This window comes from Podarcis erhardii, assembly GCF_964252035.2.
Source record: "Podarcis erhardii genome assembly, chromosome: 3".
NCBI classification, from domain to species: Eukaryota; Metazoa; Chordata; class Lepidosauria; order Squamata; family Lacertidae; genus Podarcis; species Podarcis erhardii.
Window position 1 is genome coordinate 105,266,415 of NC_138507.1, and position 24,332 is coordinate 105,290,746.

The window sequence follows — 24,332 nt, forward strand, 5'->3', positions numbered from 1 at the left end:
TCACAAGGTTAAAGATCTAGAGTAATGGTTTTCAAACCTTCTGTCTCTGGGGAACTTTTTCTACATTGCATTGTCTCTTGAGAAATTCATGTATATCAATCATGGAACCTCTTTACAAGAGGCTTCAGCAAAATTTGAATTACAGAGGCCCAAAGAGGTTGAGCCCAAAGAGTTGTGGGGGTTTTTTGTGTTTGTTTTTTGAAGGCCACATGATATGTCTAAAATTGGGAAGAGTTGAAGGGTGAAATTTATGGATTTTATTAAGTCCTCTCTACCTATTTCCGCATTGCCTTGTAGCTTAGCATGTGGTCTACCTGCAGGCTAGACCCAAGACAACAAAACAGGCTAGGCCCTAAAAGACAACAAAAGCTGTATGCTACAGGAAAGGATTAGTAGATGACAAACTGTCAGAAATTGTGGAGGTAGATTGACCAGTAAAGTATTTTTCTAGGTATGCATCTCCCATGTGCTCTAATATTTTTGACACTTACTAGTATTAGCCTGCCATTAGCATGCTAGGTGCATGATTCCAGCCTGCTAATGTCACATGCAAAGAGGCCAACCACCATGGTAAGTGTTTTTAAACATGGTGTGTATGGAATGCTTACAATGAGGGTGGGAATACCAGGCCCTGGACCCAAATCTGGCCCTCCGTCCTCTCTATCTGGCCCAGGGGGCTTTCCCCCAGGCCACACCTCTTGCGTCACACACAGATGGCTCAGAAATGTCCTAAAACTCCAATAATGACTTTTATAGAGCAGAGTATATGAGTGTGTAGAAACTAGCCTACAATACAAAATTAACTTTTACATTTATTGAACTGCCCACTATTGTCTGCGGTCTAATCCATCACTGGCATGTGGCCCCTAGAAGGCTGCATAGAAAGGACTGAAGCCCTCAGGCTGAATAAGTCTATTCATCCCTGGGCCATAGGAGCCATCATTTCAAAAATAAACTAAAAGCAATTTAATCTTGTTCAATGACAAATTTTGGAAGTCTTTGGCCACAGAGAAAAGATCTTGCAAGGCTGGATACAGTGTGTGGGCTAACTATCCCTTCTGAGCAGCAATCACTATGAAGATGAACTCTATACTATCTTTAGTGCCGTACTGTATATTACCCTATGAACCTTAGAGTTAAAAGGCATTTTAGAAATATAATGCAGAATAAAGCACCACTAATAATAACAATGTTCTGTATTTCTGAATCTCTCTTCCCTTGTTCCACAAACAGGTGATGTCACAATGTCAGAACTACTTCTTACAACATAGATTCAGACACATTGCCTGAAACAATTGTCTTCCTTCAGGATTTTCCACTTCGTAGATGAAGGATGACTTCCTCTCCTCATGCCCATCAAAAGATAAAGTATAAATTGGGGGCATTGCAGAGCAACTAAGATATTATTGCTCTGAGCAAAAGGGAAGATGAAATTGCTGAGCAAAGATGTGAACATCATTTCACTGTGCAGCAGTAGTGTCTTTAGTACGAAATATCATCTCTTTTACATCTTTCAGTGGGTAGCTTATTGAGTGCAAAAGTAGCACAGTGACTAAAAGCTTGCTACAGCCATGAATGCACTAGGTGACCCCAGGGCAAGCTATTCTATCTCAGTCTGCATTCTCCCCTTCTGCAATGTGGGGATAATCTGAAATACCCCGAACATTGAAATAGCACTATAAAATGTTGACAGTTCTTGGCAGAGCTTGGCAGATAATGCTATTGTAGATAAAACCTGAGAGTAAGATGAATTTTCTTTCAGACAAGGAGTGTGAAATGGATGGCTCGGGCAACCAATTTTGGGTGGTATGAAAGAGCAGCATTTTTATAGTATTGTATATTACTGTTTTTTTACTGCTAGGGAGAGGTGCCGGTGATATTTTCTGCCTCAAGTGCTAAGCTAACTTGGCTTGCCTTGGGTACCATGCACCTTTATTTGGGGGGAGGGCAGGGTACCATTCGCTATTCTGCCTCAGCTACAACAGCTAACAAATTATACTGACCTGGTATTTAACTATATTCCACAGAGGAATCAGCAATACTACTACTATTTCAAACTATGTATGATAAATCTATGCACAGCCATAAGACAGTGATCACTAATAGCTCAGATGACTTTTAAATACCGATCACAGCGAAGCACTGTTTTATCATTGCAACACGCGGCAAGGATAGCAATAACCGCTACCATATTCCAAACATCTGATAATCAAATGCTGGGAACAAATGCCAGGGGAAAGCTGAGGCCCTCCTGCCCTTCCTGTGAGCATCTAGAGGCATCTAGCTGGCTACCGCTGGAAACAGAGTTCTGGCTTAGATGGACTTTTGGTGTGATCTAGCAGGCCAGTGTTTATGCTGAAACAATAGCTAGGAAATCACAAGCAGGCAATTTGCATGGACAATGAGCAATCATGGTAAGAGGTTTCATAAGGGTATACTTTCTTGGAATTTCAACATTAGACATTGTATTTTGCCCACCAAGTCTGAAAAACAGTTTGTGGTGCTCCTATATAAGACCATGCTACATTCAAAAAAACTTTTGCTTGTGTGTACTCAGTTCAAAATGGTTTATCCATGACTAATAATAATAATAATAATAATTTATTATTTATACCCTGCCCATCTGGCTGGGCTTCCCAAGCCACTCTGGGCGGCTTCCAGCAAAATACTAAAATACAGTAGTCTGTCAAACATTAAAAGCTTCCCTAAGCAGGGCTGCCTTCAGATGTCTTCTAAAAGTCTGATAGTTGTGGTTCTCTTGGACATCTGGTGGGAGGGCATTCCACAGGGCGGGTGCCACTACCAAGAAGACCCTCTGCCTGGTTCCCTGTAACTTGGCTTCGCACAGTGAGAGAACCGCCAGAAGGCCCTTGGCACTGGACCTCAGTGTCTGGGCAGAATGATGGGGGTGGAGACGCTCCTTCAGGTATACTGGACCAAGGCCACTTAGGGCTTTAAAGGTCAGCACCAACACTTTGAATTGTGTTCAGAAATGTACTGGGAACCAATGTAGGTCTTTCAAGACCAGTGTTATGTGGTCTTAACAGCCACTCCTAGTCACCAGTCTAGCTGCCGCATTCTGGATTAGTTGTAGTTTCTGGGTCACCTTCAAAGGTAGCCCCACATAGAGCACATTGCAGTAGTCCAAGCGAGAGATAACCAGAGCATGCACCACTCTGGCGAGACAGTCTGCAGGCAGGTAGGGTCTCAGCCTGCGTACCAGATGGAGCTGGTAAACAGCTGCCCTGGACACAGAACTGACCTGCGCCTCCATGGACAGCTGCGAGTCCAAAATGACTCTTCAGGGGCACAGTTACCCCATTCAGGACCAGGGAGTCCTCCACACCTGCCCGCCTCCTGTCCCCCCAAAACAGTACTTCTGTCTTGTCAGGATTCAACCTCAATCTGTTAGCCGCCATCCATCCTTCAACCGCCTCCAGACACTCACACAGGACCTTCACTGCCTTCACTGGTTCTGATTTGAAAGAGAGGTAGAGCTGGGTATCATCCGCGTATTGATGAACACCCAGCCTAAACCTTCTGATGATCTCTCTCAGCGGCCGCATGTAGATGTTGAAAAGCATGGGGGAGAGGACAGAACCCTGAGGCACCCCACAAGTGAGAACCCAAGGGTCTGAACACTCATCCCCCCCACCACTTTCTGAACACGGCCCAGGAGGAAGGAGCGGAACCACTGTATAACAGTGCCCCCAGCTCCCAGCCCCTCTAGGCATTCCAGAAGGATGTTATGGTTGATGGTATCAAAAGCCGCTGAGATACAGCACACATAGTACTGTATTTTTGGTTTCTATGGAAGCCGCCCAGAGTGGCTGGGGAGGCCCAGCCAGATGGGCGGGGTATAAATAATAAATTATTATTATTATTATTATTATTATTATTATTATTATTAGTTTGCAGACACCTTGTCTTCCAAAATGGCTCCGGCTTTTGCACTACCTGGCAGAATACTGAACAGGGAATTCTCCCACCTCCCCAAAAAGAAATACTCACTCTGTTTTTATGAGCATTCACTGAAGCATAGCGGACTGTTCCCCGGAAACCAGCAACATTACGAGGCTAATGGGAAAGATAATGAAAAATTAAATTTAAACATCAAACTTAAGAATTAGCAGAGCTGTTAATGTTTTATTTATCACTCAGGGCCATAAACCACTTTAATTACATTTGTTAACTTGAACTGATGCCCTAGGTAGGCATTTGGGTTAGACATTAAAAGTTGCTCATTGATTGAACCCCTCAGGAACAGTTAAAACATGACAGTGGAAAAGCCACTTGTACTTCACAGTGCTTACAAGAGATCTAATTACAGTTTGTTTGTTTGTTTGTTTGTTTGTTTGTTTGTTTGTTTAAAAAATCTTCTGCTAAGGATAAGCCCTCCCTAAAAGAGAATACTTCCACCTTGAGTGGACAGAGCCCAACCTCATCTCTGTAGAAAACCAAAAACCAATGGTTTCAAGTCAATTAAACTTCAGAGCAAGTGAGAAGTCCAAAATGGTTTCTATAATCCTTTAAGTGACTACAGAAAATGAACATTACAGCCTCATCTTCCCTTTAATAAAACCCATCATTATAGTTGCAAACACAGGATACTTCTGTCAACTGTTCCAATTAATTACCTTAATTCACATTGGCTTGGTTCACACATAACAATAAGCTATGGTTTAGTAAAACCATCAACTCTACCCAGCAGATCTGAAGCAATGGCTTGTTGGCTTATTTAAATAATAATAAACCTTGGTTTATTCTAATTGTGGCTTGGCATAATGTGCTAACAAGACACCCTTACTGAGTTATAAAAATATTTATATATTGCCATGTCATAAAAATATATCAAACCATATAAAAGTTAAAAATATACATCAATTAAACAATTGTGGATTCTTAATTACCTGATTGGCCTGGCAGAATAGAAAAGTTTTAAGCAGGCATTTAAAAAGTTGGCACAGAACCATGGTTCTTAACCATGGTTTGTTTGGCCATCCCACCCCAGACCCTCAACTAAAAATAAAACATGAGGCAATAGCAACTATAAAACATGGTGAAACTATGGAGAAAAAAACCTTGGTTTGTTTGATTATCTGTGGGATAATTCATAGTTAACTTGTGGTTTGTTAAACAAACCTTGGCTTATAGTTACATTTGAACCAGGTCATTGTCAGGATCCTGCTGGTTGCCTATAAGCACTGGTTCCCCAGTGCACTGACTCATATCCCAGCTGTTATAAACTCCATTGTAACTCCTCACCAAACTAGGAGGATAGGGGTTCTGAATAGCCTATTTGAAATGGTAACCTCCCCCTTCCCACCATTAAGCATTATCACAAGAGGTATTTTCCAGATAAATAAATTTCATAATTCAGGCTCAACTACTAAGCAAAAAAAGAAGTATTTTGCCCCCATTATGGTTGAGAACAAAGCAGCATGTGCTAAGGAAAGAACAATACAAATATTTTGTCATAACAGTTGAACCATCCCTTGCTGTTATGGTTAGGATTCCACCACTAAAAAAGCTTGGATTTCATGCTGTCTACTTCAGAATGAAGTAATGTTAATGGTTATAAACAGGAATTGTCATATTCTATTCTCCCATAAGTAGTAAGTACAACTCAAGTACAACAATGGGGGAGGCTGCCATTAAGTTCCAAGTAATGCCCATCCAGGACAGTCCTGAGCCACTGCAATCTCAGAAAGACCCAGCACTTCAGCCCTATTGAGGTGTTCTCATCCCATATGTAATTAGGAAAAATGGGGGTGACAGTTCTGCCACCACCCTCCCACCCTCTGTGAGCTGAAAGGAAGCAGGGAGGCTTTTCTGCCATAGTAGGTTCCTCGTGCAAGTTAGAACCCGTGTTTGTTCCAGGATTCTGAATATTTTCAGGGAGCCTACAAGAACAGAACAGGCTCCCTGCTGCATGTGTTTGGTGGTTAACTTATGGAGGGTGACAAAGACAGCAATGGTGGTGGTGGAGTTAGCACGTGTGGCCTACACAGAGACATGCAATTCTCATTGTATGGGAGATCAGAACACCTGAATAGGACTTTTTTTGAACTCAGAATGCAGAAGACTCTTGGCCTGTACATCAAGAGTTGAGACATGTCCCAGTCCTGAAAAGCAAAAGAGTATATACCATCAAAAGCCAAAGCAAAAACAAAAGGAGAACTCAGAACTCTAATAATAATTAAAACAAGCAAGCACAAAATAAAGGGGGGTGGGGGGAAACCAAGAAGCATCATGATGGCTCACTCACAACTCATGGCTGAGATGGTTACAAGCAGCGGATGGGAAGCCAACGCATCAAACACAGTCTCAAAAAAGGAGCCCAAAAGAACTGTAAAACAAAGAGAAACCCAAAGAAAACCATGACAATAAAAATGCAAAATGGAGAGAAATAAAAACAGAAATGAATTTGAAATCAGGTCAACAATTTCACCATTATTATTATTATTATTATTAAATAATTATTATTATTTCCCTTCTCTTGCAGCATGTGCCTTGGCTTCACTGCTTAAATTATCTAAAGCTGGTCACTTTGCAGATACTTTATGCCTGGGTGGTACACAGGGGCTTAGACTTTGGAGCTTGATCTATGTGAGGTAGTACAGAACCTTCTGTCTTCAGGCAGAAAGAGCTGCAGTAAAAGCCACATAATCTCCCCGGCTCACATGCTCATTGACACTTTCTCAGCCTGAATTTATTGGCATCATTTCTTATTTCTGCCCTGTTGATTTTCGCCATTGTGACTTGACTGTTACTGCCTATGTCTCTGTCTGAATTGGGTATGACTAAGTCTGTATTCTCAGGGACCACTCTATTCCACCCCCTTAACAGCCCCTATTTATCAAGAACAGCCCTTATTTCCTGCTACCTGTCCCTGTCAACTCACCATCCCAATCTGTATTTGGGGAAGACTGGAGGCGCCTTTTAAAACAGAATTAAGAGTGCAGTACTAGAGTTGCCATTCTTTAGAATTCAACACCCACACAGCCACACACACCCCACAGTATCTAAAAGGCAAAGACAGCAGCAATAGCTCAAGGGAGGTCACAATGGAATCCTTACTGGCAGTTTGAGTTTTTCAGCTTTGCAACTTACAGGGCAGATGTATAGATGAGTGAATTACACAGTGGTTTAGCCATCAGAATTGTTCTTCCCTCCCCCATGCTTTAGGCAGGTGCCCATACTTAACTTATTTCTACATGGGATGTCAGGCACATTAACCCATTTGGCCTTTATTTTGTAAAAACCTGATCTGGGAAATTGGGGGGGTGGGGACTTGGTGACATAAAGGATTCAGACAATCATGCCATACTTAGTCAAAGTATGCTGAAAATTCACAGAACTATTGTTCCCAGAGTTTAAACCTGGTTATTAAAAGCTAAGTTTGAACTGGCTACAGTGATGCCAGAGCCATTTCAAAAGCAGCCTCACCACTTTATAAATTTATGTTTCTTCATCCAGAAAGTTTGAAGAGGAAGCACAATTCTTATTTTCAAATAATGTGATCAGTGGATTCTCTCTCAATTGCAGAAATATAAAATGCCAATTTACCACTTCCCCTTTATCTCCTAAAAAAATCTCTCAAGATAGCAAATGTTGCTGACTATACTTGAGTTGTATCTATTCTGTATTAAATGCAATTATCTCCACTGAGAGACTTAACATTTGTACCAATCTGTTTTAAACATAATTTCTTAGGACCAGTTAACTAACACATTTGCTTCAGAAGCCAGTGCAGGGTGGGCTAAAGTAAAGGAACACATATAGAGTTCTGATATAGAGAGTAAGGACAGTTTTCTAAAATATACAGTAGGGTGTGTGAAATAGGATGGTACCCTTGATGTGATAATTAGCAGTATTACAAGTACATAAAAGTGTCCCTATTTTCATCTGTGAAGCATCAACACTATCCTATTCCTCAGGGAACTGAAAATATATTTTCCCACAACTGACTTTCACACAAGTGGTCAAGTACCATAATAAAGTTGGTGACATTTTGCAGTTCGGTTTTCATCACTTCATGAGCTCAAGCGTAATGGGGTCATAACAAACAAAATCTGAGAGAAAGGTGTAAACACAGCGTGTAGCATCTACCTTAAACTCTTGAAACCTTTTGTTTCCATTTGTATCACAGTATGGGCAACTTCTCTGCCACATCTTTATTAGCCTTTGGTCAGGCTGCCGGCATCAGAAACAATGCACTAGCACTGGCCATTCCGGTTGCAGACAATGAGCATTTAAGCATGGAAATCGCAATGTGTTGCCATTTATATTCCTGAGTTATTCATGCAATATTGTTAATAGTATGCAACAATGCACTGATGTCTAACCTAAGTCACTCAGCTATGCCCCAATCAGATGCAGCACTCACGAGGCTATTTTATTAAAACAGTTCTGCTCCAATATATATTTCAAAATGTAGCAATAGTTGCACCAAGATTAGAAAATGCCTGTATCAGCAACTACATTTTTAAGTATTTGCACTGATGTGCCAATTTTAGATGGAACCTGGTCATGTAACAATTAAAAACATAATCTTCTTTAATTAGGGTTTTGGTTTCTGCTTCTTTCAACTTTCACACCTGATCAGGCATTCTCTTTCCTAATATTCATTCTCAGCCATACAGATACACACGGACACAAAACTGCACTTACAAATACATACAATATCCCCAGTCAAGCATTGCAAACTACTGCAGTGCGGTCTGAATCACGAGGAGACAGAGCTCTAATCAATGGTCTAGGGCTGACTCAGCAGCAGCAGCAGCAGCATGCAAAACACAGCAGCACATTGCCAATTCATGCAAACAGGAGAAGCTTGCCATGACAAAAATGCTGCTTTCCCCTTGCCATTCCATGAAAGATAAAGCAGCAAAGATGTATTCAGCAGGGAGCTTCAAGGGGATGGGAGAGTTGTGCTAATAATAGAAGTGCAGGTCAGTTTTCAAACAGAGAACCAGAGTTTGCATTGTGAGAAAAGCATTATGAATTAAAGGCTACTGAATTGCTGGCAACAGTAAAACTAATTCCTATATTCAGGCATCTGGTTGACAACATGAATTCAGAATGAAAGCCTAGTCCTAGTATGGTAGAGCACATTGCTAAACATATGCATGATGACAAATATTTAGAAGCATTTTCACATCACTACTTAACATGGTAAACTTTGTTTGAATGGCTAACATCTGTAAAACAGATAAAGTAGGCAGATTTGGCTGAATTACAATTTCATGCTACCCTACGTATAAGCAGAATAACATTACAGCAAACCAATACATTACAACTATAAGAGGGCTGTTTCTTTTGAATTAATTCTTTGTGTTTATCTAGAATTGCAGCCCTGAACCCATTGCTACAGAACCAGAATCCTCATTGTCCATTTCCTTCAAAGGAAAAAAGTAGAATAGGTGGGAGGCGGTCCATTAAAGGCAACTGAAAGAACCATTATTACAGATAAATAAGCCTTTTTATTTACTCATGCTCTAATCTAGTTGAAGGGCAAGCCATAAAATATTGCAAAAATTGCCCTCCCTAAAGTTTCAGCTCTTCTGATTTATGCCTCAATCATGTAAAGGAAGCATGGCTTTACAGGCTACATGAGTTGCATTTAAAACCTGTAACTTGTTTAAGTATCCTCTATCTTAAGTAATTGGTTCTGGACAATGAACAATGTGACTATTACAGTGAGGGGGGAAAGTACAGTCATACCTCAGGTTGAAGTAGCTTCGGGTTAAGCATTTTCGGGTTGTGCTCCGCGGCGACCCGGAAGTAACGGAGTGTGTTACTTCCGGGTTTCGCCACTTGCGCATGTGCAGATGCTCAAAATGACGTCACGCGCATGTGTGGAAGCGGCAAATCGCAACCCCTGAGCGCGCACACGCGGGTTGCGTTCGCTTCAGGATGCAAATGGGGCTCTGGAACGGATCCCGTTCACATCCAGAGGTACTACTGTATTTGATCCCCTGCTAAATTTGCCCGTTTGCCCTCTGACAAAGAAATGACCAGTCCATAATTTTAATGGTAGGTTTACTGTAGCTGTGAGAGACAGAATAACAACAGGAAAACCCCCAGAAATCCAGAAGACAAACGTCTGAGATTGATGTGCATTATAATGAGTGAAATAAGTATTTGATCCCTTTGCAAAAGATGACTTAGTACTTGATGGCAAAACCCTTGTTGGCAATTACAGATGTCAGACGTTTCTTGTAGGTGGCCACCAGGTTTACACACATCTCAGGAGGTATTTTGTCCCACTCCTCTTTGCAGATCCTCTCCAAGTCAGTAAGATTTTGAGGCTGATGTGTAGCTACTCGAACCTTCAGCTCCCTCCACAGATTTTCGATGCGATTAAGGTCTGGAGACTGGCTAGGCCACTCCAGGACCTTATGGACTGGTCATTTCTTCGCCACAGGGCAAATGGGCAAACCTAGCAGGGGATCAAATACTTTAACCACCCCTCAATGTAATTACTTAGAAGAAGAAACATTGTGGCATTTTGCTAACTGCAACCTTCATCAAATGTGCAACGTAGACTCCAATGGTGGCATGCAAGTGGGTTGAGGTACACTTGACGGACAAACCATTAGCAAATTACATTACAAATCTATAGCAGTGCCTTGCACAGAAGCTGGACTTCCATTATACTTTCCTTTCAAACCCACAATCTACCTGTCCACTTTCCAGCAGGACAACTAAGAAGGCAAATCAGAGTTTGACCATCATTTGGATTAGTCAGGGTGGGACTCCCCCATTCAGCAGCCAACTATTCAAACTGATGCTATAGAAGAAAGAGTACTAACTGAGTGTCCTGCTCTGCACTCTGGTATCTACCAAGTAGGGTAACGTGATGCTGGCCTCTGTGAGGTCTGCTGTGGACGAGGTCATGTGCTAGGCAGACTATCTTTAAACAGTACTGTTAAGAAAGACTGAGCTCCATTACAAAGCTTTGTGTCAGAGGAGCAGTGACTACTGGGAATCTGTTGATGCAGCCTAGAATAGCAGTGACTTTTTTCTTTTTTGCTGCAGCAGCACACTGTTCCATCATGCTAAGCTTGTGGTCTACTAAGACCCCAGGTCCTTTTCACAAATAGTACCAGAAAGTAAGGTCCTGTCCCGTCCCCCTGATTCATATATTTGTGCAGCTGGTTCTGCCTAAGGGTAGAACCTTACGTTTGTCCCTACTGAAATTCATTTTGTTAGTTTGGACCCAGTTCTCCAATCAGTTACGGACATTTTCAATCCCAATTCCGTCTTCTGCGGCAATAGTTACCCTTCCTAGTTTGTTGCCATCTGCAAATGTGATGATCATCCCCTCAATTCCTTTTAAGTTTACTGCATCTTTTACCATTATCCATCTGTTGTATGTCCATAGTTACCATAGTATCCAAGTCAATTGGAGACTTTATAGACAGGACTTTATAGACATTGAACAACAGGCCCAGGACAGAACCCTGCTTGTAACTTTATTCCAGGATGATGAGGAAGCATTAGTGAACACTCTTTGGGTTCAGTCAGTCAACCAGCTACTAATCCATCTAAAAATTACCTTATTCAACTCACATCTTACCAGCTTCCTTACAAGAATATCATGGGGGGACTTTGTCAGAAGCCTTACTGAAATCAAAATACACTCTAGCCATTCTCCTGATCCACCAAGCTTGTAGCTCTATCAAAAAAAGAAATGAAATTCATCTGGCAAGACAAGTTTTTGAGAAACCTATGCTGGGTCTTAGTAATCACATCATCCATTTCTAAGTGGTCATAGACCAACTGTTGAAATATCTGTTCTAGGACTTTCCTGGTATTGATGTCAAGCTCACCAGTCAGTAATTACCTAGGTCTTCTTTTCCCCCCTTTTGAAGAAGGGGACAACATTTGCCTGCCTCTCATCTGCAGGGACCTTACCTATTCTCCAGGAATTCTCAAAGATTACAGACAAAGACTCACAAGCTCCTTTAGTACCCTTGGGTGCAGCTCATCGGGCCCTGGAGATGTGAATCCACTCTAAGTACCTAGGTGTACCCTAAACCACCATTTTTACAATCTTGGGCTGCAGCTCCCTCCTTGCATCACTTATTATGTTATCATCAGGTTGGGCACTGCTTCTCTTTTGGGTAAAGAGAGATAGAAAGCAAGTGTTGAGCAGTTCCACCTTCTCTCTGTCATCCAATAGCATTTATCCATGAAGAAGGACTTGTTTGTCCTTCCTCCTGCTTCAAACACAGCCAAAGAAACCTGTATTATTAATTTTAACCTCTTTTTCAAGCCTGAACTCATTCTGAGCTTTGGCCTGCCTGGCCTTCTTCCTGTTAGATACTCTTATATACTCTTCCTTCGTGATTTCCCTTTTTTCCCATTTCTTACATGTGCCCTTCTTAAATCTGAGCTCATCTGTAAGCTCCTTATGCAGCCATCAGAAGTTGGGCAGCTTGCATAAATCTATGGCTGATAGCAGCTGAGTCATGAAATGAAGATGTCAGGTTTTTAAAAAGGACAAGGGCGGAGGAGAACAGGAATTAGACTGCTTGAGTCCTTAAGGCCTTATAAGATCCAGGAGGAGAGCACTGGGTGGGTGGGAGATTCATGCAATGCTGTTTTTAAAAAATAACCCTTTAACCCTGTATTGCATAGTGGGAGAAGGATGAGAAAGAAACAAGTTCTGTGCAAGCAAGCCTCAAAATAGCTCTATCAAGCTTCTTTTCCAGGCTGCTTAGAGCACAGAAGAGCAGCACTCCTGGTTAGGTGTTGGGGATGCGCTGCAACATTTGTTGCAGGCTGCACTTATTTGCCTTATTATAATCCACATTTCACACATGGCATCCTTTTATTAATACCTTAGTATTATGAACTATGATGCAATCAATGGATATCAGTCTCCATACTTTATTTTAATATTTATTCATTTTCCCACTGATCTGGTGGCAATGTTAATCTCTCTGAGGTAATCACAGAGCATGCAGATACAAGACAGCCTTGAGTCGGAAACAAAACATCTTAAACACTGGGGAAACTGTAGACCACATGGAGTGAGATAGGAGAGTGCTGCTTCTTACATGCTTCTGATAGACTTCAAATTATCTCTAGCAGAGGATCAGCTTATTGAGAAAAACATTGCCCTACTCCCAACTCTGAACATACAAAGCTCCTTCATGTTCACAAAAGGCCCCTGCAAGGAAGCACCTTGCAGGCAAGAAACATCATTATGTGCCTCAGAGCACGAGTGATAGAGGATGCTGATTCGCCTCTACATACCTGCTGATACTGCTGAAACCATAAAGAAGGAAGGTGGAAAAGGCCACAGGATGAAAACAAATGTTTGTTTGTTTGTATGTTTGTTTTAAAAGAGAACACCTCAAAATGATGGAGAAAATTAGTTCCAAAATAACACCCCCCAACTTTTCAACTTCCCACAGCAGACATGTTTAAAAAATGGGAGCTTCAGGAAAAGTAAACTAATGAAACAATGTGAACTTTTTAAAACAGCACTTCTCCTTCTTTTGGTTTTGAGCCAAGACACTGAGCAACAGGCACATTTGTACCTTACAGCGAAGGGTGGGTAATAAAGGAAAATAATAATAATAATAATAATAATAATAATAATAATAATAATAATAATAATAGAAAAACCATGTTTTCAAAAGAAATACAGTCTCTCTGTTACACCCGGGAGAACCTGATAGGTTCAGTTTCTATCCCATCAAGTGTACCTGCCCAACCAGCATCAACAGTATTGTGAGAATGAATTAACATAATCAGGATTTGTTTGAAATATTTATAATCCCCCATAGAAATGGAAAAAAAGCATCACTTACAGGCCGGACTTCACCGTTGGTATTGGTATACTGTCGAGCCAGACCAAAATCTAACATATAGCATTTTCTGTAGGTTGAGGGGAGGCGTCCCATGGCAAAGTTGGACTAGAGAAAAACAGAAGGATAGGAAGAGTTGGGGAAAATATGTATTTTTCACATGTAATAAGAGAGATCATATCAGTTATTAATATAATTATGCTTAAAGTTATCAGCCACTTGCTACAAGGATATCTGCAGTCCCAGCTACTAATCAACCCTGTTTTCTAGCTTAAGATTGCTTCAATAATTACAGCTCATCCCAAATGCTGTAGCTTCCCCTGGCTTACATCCTCTGAAAACCAGTTTCATTTTCATCTTACCTTTAGACAGTGTTTGCAGTAATCCATATGCTCAGTACAAAAAAATACTTCTAATTGTTAAACACTTGCCTAGTAAAGTTTTTCCTTTTATCAAAACGAAGAAAAAATAACACAACATGACCTAAATTGCTTTGAAGATGAAGCCAAGATGGACCAAGGCCTCCCACTCAACCCACATGAATTGAAATTTACTTAGCACACTCAGTTGGAACTCCCTGGGCTGTGCAGCGCCATGATCATGTTGCTGCTGCAATTGTGTTGGCATGGCAATTGTGGTGGTGGGTGCTCCACAACTTTAGGTGGGTTTTCAGCAAGTTCCACCACCGATTGTTGCTGCCTTCTGGACCTCTCATGGAGGAGGTACATGAAGAAGGGCCCTCAGATGATTGCAGGACTCAGGTTGGTTCATATGGGGAAAGGAGGTCATTGAGGTATTGCAGTCCTGAGCCATTTAAGGCTTTATAGGTCAAAACCAGCACCTTTCTTAGTATTATTATTATTATTACTACTACTATTACTATTGTCCTGTATTCAATTTGTATACTGCCCTTCATACAAAGCTCCCAGGGCGGTTCACAAAAGAAAAATATAAAATGAGAAAACAAAATACAGAATAAAACAAAAACATAAACAAACCAATGACACCACCACCCCCAACATGTTTAAAAAGCCATAGGTTGTTAATCAGCCAAATAGCTGGTTGAAGAGAAATATTTTTGCCTGGCTTCTAAAGATATGTAATGAAGGTACCAGGCAAACCTGCCTGGGGAAAGCATTCCACAAATGGGAAGCTACCATAGAAAAGGCCCGTTATTGTGTTGCTACCCTCCAGACCTCTCATGGAGGAGGTACACAAATAAGGCCTCAGAGGATGATCACAGGGTACAGGTTGGTTCATATGGGGAGAGACTGTCCTTGGGATATCATGGTCCTGAGCCATTTAGGGCTTTATAGGTCAAAACTACTCAGCAGCCAGTACAGATGGGCCACGTTCGGTATAATATGCTCAAACCATCTTGCCATGGTGAGCAAGCTGGCTGCCAAATTCTGCACCAGCTGAAGTTTCCAGACCACCTTCAATTTCTTTTTAAAATAGGTGGGATACAAGTTTTAAATATAAATTTAAATAAATGCCAACTGCTTTGAGACAGGGTAATGTATCGCTAGCACTGGATCAGCGTGTTCTCAGTGTAGAACTGACACTTGGGTTTTATCTCTGCTATCTGGAAAACCCTCTGGCATAATGATACATTAAACCCACAACAGTTTACCCCCAGTTTAAAAGAATCCTAAGAACCATAGTTTGGGGAGGGAATTCTCTGCAAGAGAGTCCTGGATAGCCTCATATAATTACTGTTCCTGGTATTCTTTGGGAAGAAATAATTCTTAAACCAGTTAATGAAATCTGTAATGAAACTCCTAACCTTCTCACATTGCCTCTTTCTGTACACTATTTGCAAAGTGCAAATTATCAAAGTCTAATAAGCTGGCCATGCATGTGACTGAGGCATGGACCTTGCTATTCACAAGTTATACGCACTGGATGGCTGCCACCCTGCCCAAATCAAGCTTCATATAGTAAAAGGAAGGAATCAAACACCCCTGAGGAACAGCACTGTATCAACTGGATGGCTGCCATTTTTTTTTCTCAATTACAGGGATAACTATCCTCTTACTTAATAGTAAAGTTATTGGATAAAATAACAGCATCAACAACAGGAAATGCAAACTCTGTAAGTAGGGAAAACAAGGTCATTGCAAACTACTCACAGGCTTGATGTCTCGGTGCAAAAATCCCACTGAATGAATGGCTTCTATAGATTCTAGAATCTGTTTTCCTAATCGGAGGGTTGTGCTCAGTGTAAAAGTTCCCCGTGGCTGGCTTCTTCTGAGGTCTGCAAGATTCCGGCCCTGAAAGAGGTGTATACTGGTTTTATAGCACTAATTTTCCAGCATCAGTTACAACACAGTAGCTAAATACAATCCACGGGAAAATGGGGGGGGGGGAATATCCTCTCTGTTCAGGCTTGGCATTTTTTAGTAGCCCAGATTATTGTGCATTCAGTTTGGAAAAGTGGAGGGCACAACTAGGCATGCTGTGATCAGATTTCCTGCTGTTTTTTCTCTCTATCAAAGCTCAATGGAAACTTGGTGTGGGGAGGAATCGGATCAGGATGGTGGAATTGGGTGAACACTCCCTCTCCTTCTGCACTACCCCCACTGTTTTCTTGATTGAAATCACACTAAAAAATCTGTGGTTTGCTCATGGGAGTGAGAATATATAAATAGATGCCTTTTTAAAAAATGCAAGAGGTCCCTAGCTCTCTCACATCAAACATCTGTCTAAGTTCGGCTTTAGGAAAGTTCCCCAAAATGCTTTGCCAAGGACACTTGAAAACCAAGGCTAGCAAATAAAGTGAGCTTGAAAATGGGATTAGACTAATTAGTGGAGGATAAGGTCATCAATGGCTACTAGTCAGGGTGGCTATATATAACGCTGAATATCACAGGCAGAATTCCTCCAAATACCACTTGCCAGGGAACATGAACTAGAGAGTGATGCTGCACTCATGCCTTGTTTGTGGGCTTCCCAAGAGCTTCTCGCTGGCCATTGTGCAAACAGAATGCTGGACTAGATGGGATTCAGCAGGGCTCTTCTTTCTTTTAAATACCGGTATTTTTATTTGATTTTACTTTAGCTAATAGTAACAAATGAAATTGAGCGAGCAGCACTATTTCCAGATAATCAGCAGCCCAAAAAGAAAAGCTTTGATACATCAAACTGAGCAACAGTCCTACCACCGCACAATGAAGTCCAACCCAAAACATCTCTCCAGAGGAGCCCATGTGTTGGTTGATTGAGTCAATCAATCATGTTCTTTATGTGGAGCATAAGTAATAAACCAATGCCAGCTTCAACAAAAACTATCTTTGCCTATCATTAGGTTTCACTGTGCTTCGACCTATTTTGATAGGTTTTCCATTACGGCAAGCAACTGTATTTGTTGGTACTACTTCACCTGTTCTTCCCCACTTTTTAGCAATTGTTAATGTGGCTAGAAGAAACAAGATGACCAAGAGTCCCTTATATAAAACATATTGCCTTGTTCCTTTCAAAGAGGGGTAGGAGAGAGTGTATTGGATTGGGTTGATGTATTTGACCAGTTAATAATCCCATTTCATGCAAAACTAGTTCCCAACCCCTTTTTAATTGCAGCACAAGTCCCCCACATATGAAAGCCATTGCCTGTCACCCTACATTCTGACCAACCCATGGGCTGCAGGAGTTCAAGATCCTGTTCAGGGTGTGGGGAATCAGGTGCCAGGTATCTGGTGGAATGGAACTCCACAATTATGGGCAACTTTCCCCCCTTCCATTCATCTTTAATCAGTACCATATTTGTGCTGTCAGTTACCCTTTCCTTAGTAATGGAGATTCTAACAAGCACGTATCTGACTCATATCTTCGCATGATGAGTCTCTCCCCATCATTGTCTTTCATGTTCAAATATGGACAGAATCTAACCATCGAAAATGATTCTGTTTACCAGCAGGAAAGTTTTCCATCCAGAAATCTCCTTACTTAGCTATTACTTTTCATCTACATAACCATGCACCGTCTAGTCACTAACTGATCACATGTTTCAAGCTGGAATCTTAAATTGGAAAAAAACGCAACACACTTTTTTCCAGAAGTCATAACATTAAACAAATAAGGCAATTCATAATGAATCTTCCAAACACACAGAATCTGGCAACAGTGATTTCTCCTCACTTGGACTCTCCATAAAAATGGCTGGATGCACTCTACAATCTAAACTAATCCCAGAAACAGAATCATCTTTCCGAGTTGATACTTCTCATACTTGGAACACACTCAGTTGTGAAAGCTCTTCTTAAAATTTCAATACCTAGCACAAGAAGTCTCTCTGTAAAGAGATACTCTGCATCCATATTCATGCTTAAAATTACTGATACTCATTCCTCACAAAGCCTCAGCAGGCGGAAAAACTGTTGAGAATCTTTCTGCAAACATACATACAACCTGGGGAAAGAGAAACAGTATTTCCCATATGAGGAAAAGTTACAATTGCCGGGGTGTGTGTGGCTTTTTAGTTTAGAAGAAAAGATAAGAAAGGTATGACAGAGGTGTATAAAATTATGGATGGTGCAGATAAAGTTAACAGGTCTTTCTCCATCTTCCTTCATACTAGAACCCGGGGTCATCTTATAAAGCTGAAGAACAGAAAAAAAGAAGTACCGCTTCAATGGGGCAGAGTTACATTATGCAATTCAGTGGGAACGTCCTCCAACTTAAACAGGTTTATAAGGGGATTAGACAAATCCATGGAGGATAAAGTTCTGAATGACTACTAGTCATGCTGGCAGTCTACTTCTGCCAGAATCAAGGGTACACTGCCTCTGAATCTCAGTCACAAGGGAGCATCAGTGCTGTTGAGCTCTTGTCCTGCTAGTGGTTTTCCCATTGTACTTAATTGTCCGCCTGAGATGTTGTGAGCTACTTTGGGCACAATTTTGTGGAAAGGTGGCATACAAATAAACAGATGATGGTGATGATGAAATAAGCTACTAGCTCAGATAGGCCATTGGTCTGATCCAGTTGGGTTCTTCATATATTCTTCTTTGCTCTCTATGAATTAATTTAATTTTTTGTCTTAAAGACTTATCTTTTAAAATTAAATAGTGTCACCACTAGCTTGAACACCTCTGCACTAGTTCACACACGTAGGTACTTTACTAAATCACTTAACCACTGAAAACTTCATGAATCCATGAACTGTATCTATTGAAGAGCACTTGAGTTTGAAAGGATATGAAACTTTGGTCTGGCTGCAGAAGAAGACTGAATATTATCTGACCGTATATCTTGGTATCTGAATGGTAAGGCCCATTCCATCTGGCTCACAAGGATCCAGCAGCAGTTGCTGAAGAAGAAGACGGTTGGAGATCCATCTGAGAGAGTCCTTTATGACCTGATTCCCTGGTTCTCTGCCTCACCCATTACCCCTTGCCTGCAAGAGTTTCAGTCTTATTTAAGGGTGGCTGCTGTTGCCTTGACTGTTACAAAGGCAATTCAATTTTTTCCACAGCTGAAATAAGTAGGGATATACTCTCCAAGTTCCCAAAAGACAAGCATGTGAAATTAGAATATCAATATGCTATTTTCACATCATCCTGGAAATGGGATAGCTACCTATTAATGTAAACCTGTAATGGAACAGAGTTACATTTACAGAAAGAATGAATCATACCATCGCCTTAATAACTCCTTTCCTGCTCTACTTGAGTAACTCTTATGATTCTTGTAATCATAAACCAACATTCCTCTCATTCTTTTTCCGTTTACTAGCCTTGTGAAGCTTGTAATTTTTGTATATATCTCCATCTGACTGCATGGTCTGTTAGGGGTAATTTGAAAAGGCTTGGAGCATTATTTATCATGCTGCAGGATTTGTGGAGACATGTATCGTCATACTGAATAGAGGAAAACAAATTCACTCTAAAAAAACCCCACACACATGCTCAGGAATTTCTCACACTGAAAATCAATAGGATGGTTTTATCAGTGCTCTCGTTGTTGTTGTTGTTGTTGTTGTTGTTGTTGTTGTTGTTGTTGTTGTTGTTATCATCTCCAAACTGGGTGAATGGGAACTAAAGGGCCCCTTTAAACATCCCTTTTATTATGCATTTATGATGATTTGTGCTCATGAAGGCAGCGATCATACATGATCCCTTTTTCCATACTATCTGCACCAGGAAATGTTTTGAGGTAGTCATACTGCTCCATTTCCATTCAGTTTATATCTTGCAATTCCTGCTAAAATCCTGTAACTTTTCATACCGCAAATGTTCTGGGGTTCTTAGTCCTGCTGTTGTTATGCTATAGCCCCACAACACAACAATAATATGGTTGTACTGGGGAAGCATCACAGAACAATTACCGTATTTTTCACCCCATAGGACGCACCGGCTCATAGGACGCACCAAGTTTTTTGGGGGGGAAATAAAGAAAAAAAATTATTTCCCCCCCAGGCGCTTGTGGGGCTGGCAGCGGGGAGAAGCGCTCTTCTCCCCGCCGCCCACCTGCAGACCAGGTCCGGGGACAGCGGAAGACGCACTGCGCCTCCCAGCTGTCCCCGGAGCTTGCGGGGCAGGCAGCGGGGAGAAGTGCTCTTCTACCCGCTGCCCACCTGCAGACCAGGTCCGGGGACAGCGGGAAGACGCGCTGCGCCTCCCAGCTGTCCCCGGAGCTTGCGGGGCTGGCAGCGGGGAGAAGCGCTCTTCTACCCGCTGCCCACCTGCAGACCAGGTCCGGGGACAGCGGGAAGACGTGCTGCGCCTCCCAGCTGTCCCCGGAGCTTGCGGGGCAGGCAGCGGGGAGAAGCGCTCTTCTCCCCGCCGCCCGCCTGCAGACCAGGTCCGGGGACAGCGGGAAGACGCGCTGTGCCTCCCCGCTGTCCCCGGAGCTTGCGGGGCTGGCGGCGGGGAGAAGCACGTGTCTCCCCGCCGTCAGCCTCCAAACCACATCGGGAGACAGTGGGATGGCGGCGTTCCGCCTCCCTGCTGTCCCCCGACCTTGTGGGGCTGGCGCTGCGGCTCTCCTGAAGCCTGGAGAACGAGAGGGGTCGGTGCGCACCGACCCCTCTCGCTCTCCAGGCTTCAGCGAAAGCCTGCATTCGCCCCATAGGACGCACACACATTTCCCCTTCATTTTTGGAGGGGAAAAAGTGCGTCCTATAGGGCGAAAAATACGGTAATCAAGCAGAGTAAATCCACCACCTGAATCTTCATTGGATGATTCCAATATGAAGATTCAGGACAGACAAAATTAAGTACTTCTTCACACAGTGGCTTAGTGAAACTATGGAAATTGGTCGCACAATTTGTAATGGTGGCCAACAACTTGGAAGGCTTTGAATGATTAGAAACATTTGTGAAGAATAAGGCTATCAGCTACTAGCTGCAATATCTATGTTCTGTTAGTTATGTCTATTTGATTGGTCTATTTGATTGGTCGTGCAAGAAGCAAACAACAGTAAGCTTAAGTTCTTGTGAAGCTGAACTGAATGCACTGTCTTATTCACTTGTGGATTGTGAATGGTTGTTACAATTGTGTAAAGACATGAGAATACCTGTAAAGTGTCCAATCCAGGTTTATCAGGACAACAAAGCATGTTTGGCTTTGCTGACTTCTGAAGGTTGTAAGTGAAGCACGAAGCACTTGCAATTGAAGCTGCAACACGCTAGGGAATGTGTTCAGAAAGGACTCATAATGGTGTCCTACATGCCAGGTAATGAAATCCCTGCTGATTTATTGTCCAAGGTTGTTCCGAAGGATCAACACTGTACCTATGTACAGAAACTGGGTTTGTACTGAGATTGTACTGACACACTGCCCAGTGGTGTTCACAGAAAGGGGAAGGATGTTAGTTTTTGTTTTGCCACTGTGCAGCTGCTTAGAGTCACAGGACTCTGTTTACATTCCAGAGCCATTCCAGGCTGCTAGAAGTCTCACGGGAGACGGATGTGACGTTGGTGGTTTCCTGTTCCTTTGTTTCGTTGTTTCAGTTGCTCTCTGTCTTTCACAGAGAGAGGATATATATTTGTTTGCTGTCTGTGTAGTAAGAAATAAAGCAAAGCGATGTAGCCATTAATCTCATCACTTCCCTGTGCTGGAAACTCTACTGAACAGGAATGTGCCCGAGGCCTCATCAAAGGCTCAGGTCATTAATTATCATCGGAGGCGATTCCAAAGGACTCGGCCAGAGGAAAATGAGCTTTATCAGCTTGGCCAAGTGGAGATCCCGACATGTTTTACATTCACTGCTGGAATCACAAGTGCTGGGAATCAATAGTGTGCAGAGCACTGTGGCACTCAGGTCCAGTTTGCAGGCTTCCTACAGGTATCTGGTTGGCCACTGTGAGAACAGGATGCTGGGCTAGATGGACCTTTGGCCTGATCCAGCAGTGCTCTTCTTATGCTCTTAAAGCATCAGCTCCCATTAGGAACAACCTTGGCCCAGACCAACCAGACCATGAGTTAGCCAACTGAGGCAACCATCTCAGACAAAAGAATCTGCGTGTCCTTTAAAAATCAGGATGTTTTCAGTAATTCTTCACTCTCCCATTCTCTCCCACTCCTTAGCCAGGGGTAAAATGCCATTTGGATTTCCTGCCTCGGGCGCCAATGTATCTTAGGCCAGCTGTGGTCATGATGTTGTGAGAGCCCTGTGTTCAGTTCTGGCTGATACTTCAGCTCAGAAGGGATTTGGAGGAGAGCAACAATCACGCTAAAACGTGTAGAAATAGAGCCATATGATAATAGAAGTGAAAAAGGAATGAAGATGTCACCACTCAGATCTAAAAATAAAGTCTTTTTTACTCAGGAGTTCTTATTACAAAAACCCAGCAGAGCTTTTCATCATATTAAGAGATGGCCTCAGGCTTCATCCCATCTTTCTCAAAACACCTTCCTCACATCACAGAAAATTTAAAACCAGTCTCTGAAACATGCTATTAACTTGCTAAAGCACTATAATCAAAAGAAGATTAAGGGAGCAGAATCAAAATTCCTAAATGAGCCAGCATTCGTACATCGTCAGCTTTCATATACCACTAAAACTCTCATTTTCAAGTCACAACCACAAAACATCTTTAGAAGTGCAACATAAAACCTTTGCTCTGTCACAAAGGTTTTATGGTATGTTGCATTATTTATTTATTTATTTATTTATTTAGGTGGGGTGAGAGGGGGAAGAGTGCAGTCCTCTCTCCATCCCTAATTCAAAAAACAAACGGATCCAAATAATGGTAGAAAGCTATTATTTGTGGTTGCTCCTGAACCCATAACCCACCTGGCACATATAAAAGACCAGGAAAGGGACCCGACTCTCCCTTTTGCACCAAACTGTGATTCATTTTCATCACTACAAAGGCCCTCCCAAAGTGAGTGCAAGTGTGCACTTCCCCCAAATTTTAGAGAACTTTGGGGATGGGGTGGGGTTTACTTACAATCAAGTGTAAGAGACAGAGTCCTGCGACTTCAACTATCTGCAGATATCAGTGAATTTTTTATTTTAAAAAATCCCTCCTCTCCCTCATGTCCTCTGGGGAGGCACTTGGAAGCAGTATGAGAGACTGAACACTTCTCAGTGTCTCCAAGTCTGGGACAAAGTGAAATGCTGACTCCTCCCCCAAGTATGTCAGAGTAGGGGGATATTTCTCTCTCTTATCCAGCACAAAATAACCGCCCCCTCTGAATTCCCTGGAATGTGCTCTAGAAAAGGGAGGGATTTCTCACTTTGTGCTTTTCCTAATGACCACATTTGTGCACAAAACACCTAGTCAACAGTGTGGTGACCTACTAACTACATCTGTGGAACACTGGGGAAACAGAATACCAAAGAACTCACCTGAAGCTGCATGACAACATAGTTGAACTTTTCATTCCTTCCGCAGCCAATAAATCTGCAAACGTGATCTTTCCCTGCAAAGAGTGAAGACAGTAAATTAGTACCAGTGTATTTACATGAGTAAAAACAAGGAGTACAAGATATTTCCATAAGCAAGTCATACTTGCATAAAATTTTGCTCATGCCCTCTTTACAGTCGACTGTACATTCCGAGCCCAGTAAAATTAAGACTGTACAGTGGTACCTCAGGTTACATACACTTCAGGTTACAGACTCCGCTAACCCAGAAATATTACCTCGGGTTAAGAACTTTGCTTCAGGATGAGAACAGAAATCGTGCTCCGGCGGCGTGGCGGCAGCGGGAGGCCCCATTAGCTAAAGTGGTGCTTCAGGTTAAGAACAGTTTCAGGTTAAGAACGGACCTCCGGAACAAATTAAGTACTTAACCCGAGGTACCACTGTACTACTATGTAGACTTAGTTGGCAATAAGTCCCCATCACTTGTTAAAAGTAACTGCTATAAAATGCACTGTAGAAAAGAAACAGTTGTGATCTTCTCTGTGATGGTCGTGGGGGGTTGCCCCAATAATAACATTAAAAAATAACAATATAGGAGTAAACCCCTTTAAAATGAATTATAACTAAGAACTCATTTTTTACTTGCACTTTTAAACTTGCTTTATATGTTTGAAAAAATTATTTCAAACATG

At 42.0% G+C, this 24,332-nt stretch overlaps 1 protein-coding gene across 1 annotated transcript in view; it reads right to left on the reverse strand.

The window, feature by feature from the left end:
* The window catches only part of TTBK1 (tau tubulin kinase 1), an 88,602-nt gene that overhangs the window by 39,461 nt on the left and 24,809 nt on the right, over nucleotides 1-24,332 (reverse strand). The window contains exons 3-6 of the mRNA XM_081855118.1: nucleotides 23,623-23,696; nucleotides 15,959-16,099; nucleotides 13,830-13,934; nucleotides 4,012-4,077 (exon numbers count right to left, since the gene is read on the reverse strand). Coding sequence (XP_081711244.1) covers nucleotides 4,012-4,077; nucleotides 13,830-13,934; nucleotides 15,959-16,099; nucleotides 23,623-23,696 — 386 coding nt within the window. The remainder of the gene's footprint in view (nucleotides 1-4,011; nucleotides 4,078-13,829; nucleotides 13,935-15,958; nucleotides 16,100-23,622; nucleotides 23,697-24,332) is intronic.